The 7,431-nt window shown below is 32.9% G+C and overlaps 2 protein-coding genes across 2 annotated transcripts in view; one reads left to right on the forward strand and one right to left on the reverse strand.

The window, feature by feature from the left end:
• Positions 1-3,215, forward strand: part of LOC105622204 (choline/ethanolamine kinase) — an 11,432-nt gene extending 8,217 nt beyond the window's left edge. The window contains exons 3-6 of the mRNA XM_012203631.1: positions 375-860; positions 1,181-1,427; positions 2,855-3,019; positions 3,102-3,215. Of these exons, the coding sequence (XP_012059021.1) occupies positions 375-860; positions 1,181-1,427; positions 2,855-3,019; positions 3,102-3,215 (1,012 nt within the window). The remainder of the gene's footprint in view (positions 1-374; positions 861-1,180; positions 1,428-2,854; positions 3,020-3,101) is intronic.
• A 539-nt stretch (positions 3,216-3,754) lies between these two features.
• LOC105622205 (26S proteasome non-ATPase regulatory subunit 13) lies at positions 3,755-7,043 on the reverse strand. The gene is made up of 5 exons (XM_012203632.1): positions 6,928-7,043; positions 6,734-6,847; positions 5,402-5,728; positions 4,783-5,115; positions 3,755-4,577 (listed from the first exon to the last, which is right to left on the reverse strand). Exons 1-5 carry the CDS (start codon positions 7,041-7,043, stop codon positions 4,310-4,312), a joined length of 1,158 nt encoding a protein of 385 aa, XP_012059022.1. The 3' UTR covers positions 3,755-4,309.
• Positions 7,044-7,431: the final 388 nt, after the last annotated feature.

Below are 7,431 nucleotides of genomic sequence, written 5' to 3' on the forward strand. Positions count from 1 at the left end.
AGAGACATATATGTGACATGATGACAAGCCTAAGTAAAACATAAGTCATCAAAATAATGTCAGAATGGCTCCAAAACGATTATTAAGAGTTTTAATTTTTTAATGAATAACAATTCATTTTGACATTATTGTGACTCATTGTTTTGCTTGAAAAGACATTTAGATTGTTTTCTGGAAGCGCGCTATCAACTAATATGTCATTTTATCTTTATTATTCATTAGACATGCAGCAAGGACAGAAACGACGCAATAGTGCTGATAGCGTGTTTCCCAAAGTCTTAATTACATATTTTATGATAAAACAACAGTTATAATGTTACGTATTTTATGATAATATAAGAGTTGGGTGATAAAAGACATGTAATTATTTTCAGTGGTGGCCTAAGTAATTGGCTGTACAACGTCCAGCTTCCTGAAGGAACGGTTCCGATTAGGGGAGAACCTCGTCAAGTTTTGCTACGTCTTTATGGACAGGTTCATGGAGAAAGAGCCTTAGAAGGACTAATCACAGAATCTGTTATCTTCACCTTGTTATCTGAAAGGAGACTGGGTCCTAAGCTGCACGGAGTGTTCCCTGGTGGCCGTATAGAGGAATACATCCCAGCTCGACCTTTGATCACGAAGGAATTGGCGGATTCAACCTTGAGTCTACTGATCGCAGAAAAGATGGGTCAGACACATATGATGCAAATACCAATTAGCAAAGAGCCCACATGGTTATGGGACACAATAAATAATTGGTTCAACACTACGACAGACATTCTTGAAAACATTGTTAACGAAGACATTGATAGTCGGCAACTGGATAATATTAGCACAATAAAATGTATAAATTTTGAGCACGAAATCAATTGGCTTAAGTAAGTAGAAGATGTGGAGTTTATAAAATATAATGTGGAGTTTATAAAAAAGACAATGACATAACTTAGATTTTTTAATTTTCAACAATAAATTTTATTAGATCACTTTATAAATAAATCAAATAAGTAAAGAAACAGAGGTCGAGGGTAGGATAAGTACTTAATAAATATATTAATAAATATATAAATATCAAATATATTTTTATTTATATAGGATGTAAATTGGATCGAATATGAAACATAATCATATTCGATCCAATTTACATCCTATATAAATAAAATCATAAATTGAAACTGAAATAATAATTTCTTATTTTCAGAACAATTATAACGCAGCAAAAATATCCAGTTACATTCTGTCATAATGACATGCAAGAGGGAAATATACTCTTACTCCACAATACACGAAAGCCCAAGTTAGTACTCATTGACTTCGAATATTGTTCCTACAACTATCGAGGATTTGATATCGCCAATCATTTCGCCGAATGGCAATACGACTATACAACATCAGAATATCCTTTCTTTCACGAACGTCCGGCCGCTGGTCCCACGAAGGAGCAAAAGGTAAGCATGAATTAAGAAAAGGCTTGGGCGATGAAGTAAACTGGGTAAGATATCTGTTCAATATGTTTCATCCAGTGTTATCATATCATGAATTTTTTCGTAAGCGGATTAAATCATTGATAATATATTCATAAATAAAAGATAAATATGTACCTTAGGCATGAAATCGATAAAAAAAATTGTAGTAAACAACGGAAAACTTCTCATAGTAATTCATATCGACAATTTTGTACTTGTAAATAGGTAAGAAATTATTTTTTTTTATGTTTTGTTTTTCATGATTACAATTTGATTGATATTTATTTGACGTTCACATCTGATTCAGAGATACAAATTTAAAAATAATGCGTACATTTTACGTAAATCATCGTAAAAATGTAATGTAATAAATTGTTAGTCGAAATTTTACGATATTGTGTGACGCGATAAGACAACTTTTCAGTTATTATACTATTCGGTACTGTACCAGGACACAGTAGATAGGGTGTCGGCTTGGCGTGTGCTGCGTGTGTATATATTAGTTTCACAGGACCGCAATCCGTCAAGACAAGGCTGATGCCTGCAAACAGAGAAAAATTCGACCGGCAATGTGAAACTGTGCTGTGATGGATCCCGACTTTGTGGTGCTCTACATTTTGGGAACCAGGGTGCTACCGGTACTACCATCTTGGCAGCACCAATCCGCTCATCTACGATTCTAGAGTACCTGTACACTCTCCTCACTAGTCAATTCATAGCCTGCGTACCCTTTCGAACGTATCTTTTCGGGATAGCTGTGCTATTAAAAGTGCATTATCTTCCAAGCAACTAACACGATTCTGTATGCGTAATTAATATGAATTCATACCTAAGTTTGCAAACGGTTTTTCAATTCAGGCTACTGATGATAATTTGTCGTGTAATATTGAACGGGAATCTTTAAATAAATAGGAGATACTTATCTTCTGACAGTAACAAATAGGCGTGAATAATTCATATCAATCGTTTTTTTTTATATTGATAATCGACAAAACACATCGTTTTTATATTTTACATTGTCATATAATGCATCCTAAATTATTTCTTTTATGTTTTTCAAATGCCTGATATTTATAACTTATTTATTAGTAATTCGAGCTCTGTGTATGTCTAATTTGTTCATATTATTATTGTACAATGTTCCAATGTGTTGTAAAAGTTATTTTGGCAACAAACTAGTTACTATATCTCTATAGTTTCATATATCTCAATGAGTATTTTTAATATACGAATGAATTTTATTAAAAGATAGAAATTTATATTAAAAGATTATTTAAATCTATTAAATCTATTAAAAGATTATATACATATCGTATATAATTATTAAATAAATTAAAGTACATTAGTATAGGGCAACCCTCTACCTTTTCTTTGTACAATTTTTACAAAGTGTTTTTTTCTCTCGACAGCTCAACTTCATACGAGCCTACCTAAGAACATTGAGCAAAGAAGGATCTCTGGAGGAAGAGCGTATTATGATGGAAATAAGGATATTCTCACTAGCTAGTCACTTATTCTGGGGTCTCTGGAGCATCGTAAACGCGAAACTGTCACAGATTCCATTTGGCTATTGGGTATGTATTTTGGTTCATCCTTGCTTTTCGACTATGTCCAATTGGATCTGTTTAAATATATGAACATTGTTACATGTTTCAGGATTATGCTGTCTGCAGATTGAAGAATTACATGTATCTGAAAGAGAAGTTTCTTATTTCTGGATTACCAGGCTCGGATAACACCTTAAAGAGAAAATCTACAGATATAGATTGAAAGAGCAAGATTGAATAAGGGAGGATGATGCACTCGCAAATTTATATAACATTTCGCTACATAAGTAGCTCGTTTCGTTTAATCCATCGATTCTAACTGATGGCATTAATTCTGATGAGCAGCGAATAACTCTTACGAGTAAAATCATTATTTCATACATCACGAAATAATGTAGTCCGCTGCTCCTCGCTAACCAATGCAATAAGTGCATTGTTTGTATACAATATACAATGTGAGCAAGGAGAGCAGATTGAGAGTAAATGGAAAGTCAATCATGTGATATAGAATAAGTGTATACTTAAATGTATGGATCTTCGTTCAGTACTTTTACTGTGTTAACGATTAATAGTTAAAACCAAAAAAAGTACTAAAATGTACTTAATTTTTTTAATTCAAAAGATAAATGACGAGACATTAGTAATTTTTAAAAACAATTTGTTCCTTTTTAATAAGGGAAGTTGAAAAAAATCTGAAAAAGCTTCTAAGTGTATAGAATCATGCTCAAATTGTGAAAAAATTCATAAGACATACATTTAATCACTTTTTAGCTTTTATATATTTATTATAAGACTATCCCAAATTGTTGCCAATCGTATCGAATTCAATTCATTGCTTGATTGTTTATTTGTTACATGTAATACGTATAAGATAATTGTAAATAGGATTAATAATATATTTGCTATATGCTATTTTTACTTAAAATTGTATAACTCATAAACTGTACTTAAGTACAGATACTTAATATTATATAAAAGAGGACAGCATTTAGCATTCATTACCAATATTTACCAATATAAAACGCACTGACAATTAGAACGATGTATTTTCACCAATTTTCAAATAAAACATTTACTTCTTGTTTTTATTTTGTATTTTCTTATAACTTAATATAAAAAAATTACAATTGATACCAACCTGTTTTTCGTTTTTAATCGAAAGAAGAGAAAAGATATACAAAGAATTCTAAGTGCACATGTAATAAATAATTGTTCGTATTTATTGGCGACGTGTTAAGAAACTGATTTTATAATTGCGAGTATGCGAACCAACATTCTGCTGACATAACAAACAAGTAAACCGAAAGGTCTGTATTCTCAGAGAGTGAGGATTTCAGAGGCTCTTGATTCCAAGAGTTTCTCCATCGAACTAACATCTTTGCACCATCCATCCAGACGTTGCACCATCCCAGCGATCTGGCTACGATCTAGGACACGTGGTTGCACCCAAGTCATATTAACAGTGCCCGCCACTTGATCTATGGCACCTCGCACGAGACCCTGGGCAAGAGCTTTCATAACTAGCAATTCTACTTCACCAAGAGGTAGACGTGTCTCTTGAGAGATCTCCGTGAACGTCAGCTGTCTACATGAGAAACATATATATATATGTATATATATATTATTAATTTAATTTTTGAAAATTTGAAACCCAAGCTGTATTAACTTTGAGCGTTTACACGCTTCTTCATTCTATCTTTATCGCTCATCATATGTTGAAGAAAGATGTCCAAAGTGAATACAGCTCTAATACTGTATGCTCATAACTGAAATATTTGAATTATACATACCGATTGTTAGCTTGCCGCTTGAAAGTCATTTCCATGAGACACAGCAATGAAATCTTTTGTCTCAATTTTAATTCTTGTGCTGCTAGATCAGCTACTTTGCTCCATTGTGGCTTCAATCTCTCTAATGCAATGATATCACCGGCATTGAAGGCTTGCAACAAATCGACAAGCCAGTTGTTCGGGGTACCTTTTAACGATTCCAAGACTGGATGTGCTAGTAATTCTCCGAGATTATAGACGCCTTCACCCAGAAGCGCCGCAAGTCCGAGAAAGAAAGCATGTTGTTCTTGCTCTTGTCTGTTCAAGCTGCTCAATTCGATGCAACCTAGATACCTTGATAAAAAGAAGAATATTCGATGAAAAAGATCACATTAGTTCTAATCAATTATACAAAATTTATAGATTTTGTACAATCATTTTACAATGAATTTATATACATTATTTGTAAAAGTATGGTATGAAGCAAGTGGCTCCGTTTTCGATCCATGGATCTAGATTTGATTCCACCTATGCTTTACATACATGCGTGATTTTTTCCACGCTCGAAATCCTTACTTAAGATGCAAAATCCAATTTCCAATATGTATAGATAAAATTGCTCCAATACATGTAAAAGTACCTTAACGCTGTACGATAATATTCCGCGTGTTTGCCCTGTAATCTATATAACCGACTGGCAAGAAGATAAAAACGTCCATGAACCGTCGTAATGCCATCGGCGTTGTCCAACATAGCTTCTACGTCCTCTATGATCTTCTTTGTTTGTTCTTGATTATTGAGTTTATCCAACAGAATTTGACCCTTGAGAACCTTACAAAGAGCAATAGCTTCATTGTTGCTTTGGACCTTTGTCTCAGTCTTCTCCAAGAATTTAATCGCATCTTGATTATCTTGTAATTGTGGAACTACATGCGCCAATATCTCCACCAACGACAATGGATTTATTCTTCAAAAACATATAATCTTAATAGAATTTGTTCTTTAAAAACACGAAAACAGTCTCAATAAAATAAAAACAAAAATTTATTTAATAGTGCTTTCGAGGTTTAAATAACAATAAAATATTAATAAATGGGGCAATGAGAGCGTTAATACAGCTTAATAATTGGAGCGCAATTTATATATAATCAATAATTTTACATTCAGTATTGATATAAGTTTATTGAACATTTCGATTTCCTTCAAACCATCATCAGCAATGTCATAGATAATTTACTATCAATGTTTTACGAGATTCATAGTCCACAGTTGTTGAAAATCATTTCTATAATAGATATCAAAATGTCTGTTGGTTAAATTGCGAAGAGATATTTTGGCAATTCTCCAGAAAGTAAGGAGATACTCATCTTCTGTCTATTATAGAAATTGTTTCCAACAACTGTAGATTATGAATCTTGTAAGATGTTGATGATAAATTATTTATGATATTGCTGATGATGTAAAGGAAATCAAACGATTTGAAGAAATACAAATGATTTGTATCGATATTTTATATAAAATTAACAATATATTATATGAATTGCACTCCAATTGCCATGCTGTATTAATGCTTTTATTACCCATTTATTAATATTTTATTGTTGTTTAATAAAACAAGATTAACAAAGAGCAATATGTAAATTAATATAAATAGAGACTGAGAATGTATATTGTATATTATTTAAGATCTTAATGATATTTTCTAAATATAGGCTACGTTCTATTGCATGTATAATGTACATGAAGTATCATTTTATCTTTGTTATTGTGACCAATAAGGATAAAAAGAGATAATATCTCATGCATGTTATAGGCCTGTTCTTTTTGGCTAAACTTTTACACCAGTTTATCTTTCTTTCTTTTCTTTCCACGAGGAAAGAAGAAGAAAAATGAACTGATGCAAAAGTTCAGCCAAAAAGAACAGGGTTATGTGTATATACAATGAAATGGAGCCATAGTTGATAGGGCTCACTTGTTTTCAAAGGTTGACAAGAAGTTAACGTAAAGTTGTACGAGATTATCCTCTTGTTGGAGTATCGGATGTTTCACAAACGTCTCCAGTTTCAACGTTAACTGATGCCAAAGCCTGCAAGTCACCGAGGTTTATCATTACATTTCATTATCCTGTGAAATCCTTTTACATGAAATATTGTATTATCGTATTACCGTTTACTGTACAGCTCCTCAAGCTGTGCCCACTCTGCGGCCAGCTCCTTATCGGCAACATTTTGCTTTTGGCTGAGAAAAGTGTTAAGATCCTTCACTGCCACGGCCGCCGCCATACTTGATAATATAATGGCAATACAACGCGAATGACAACATGCTTTTTCATGGACGCATGGTGGACATTCCGACGAATGCGGATGCGCAGTAAGTTGAAACTGTTGAAAGTAGTAGGGAGATGTATCAACCAATCAAGTATTGAGTTCATTTGCAGAAATTTAAATGATCCACATGATTCGTTTACGCTGCAAAAAAGCTTAATTTCTGATTGGTCGAAGATCATGTGATGGAAATTCTGTCATAAGAAGCTTCGCACAATAAAAGAAACAGAGAGCAGAAAAATTGAATTTCAACCTATCAGAAACTGTGTATTCCACGATGATTTTTGAGAGATTCTTGAAATTCTTATTCTCTATTCTCTGATCCCTATTCCTTTTATTGTGCGAA

The sequence above is a fragment of the Atta cephalotes genome (assembly GCF_000143395.1).
Source record: "Atta cephalotes unplaced genomic scaffold scaffold00041, whole genome shotgun sequence".
In the NCBI taxonomy this organism is placed as follows: Eukaryota; Metazoa; Arthropoda; class Insecta; order Hymenoptera; family Formicidae; genus Atta; species Atta cephalotes.

Excerpts from the sequence above, each read along its gene's own strand:
- LOC105622205 (XM_012203632.1), bottom strand. The coding sequence starts at position 7,043 with ATGGCGGCGGCCGTGGCAGTGAAGGATCTTAACACTTTTCTCAGCCAA. Across the intron at positions 6,848-6,927 it reads GAGGAGCTGTACAGTAAACG|GCTTTGGCATCAGTTAACGT; the intron begins GTAATACGATAA and ends GGTGACTTGCAG. Across the intron at positions 4,578-4,782 it reads AAGCGGCAAGCTAACAATCG|ACAGCTGACGTTCACGGAGA; the intron begins GTATGTATAATT and ends TTTCTCATGTAG.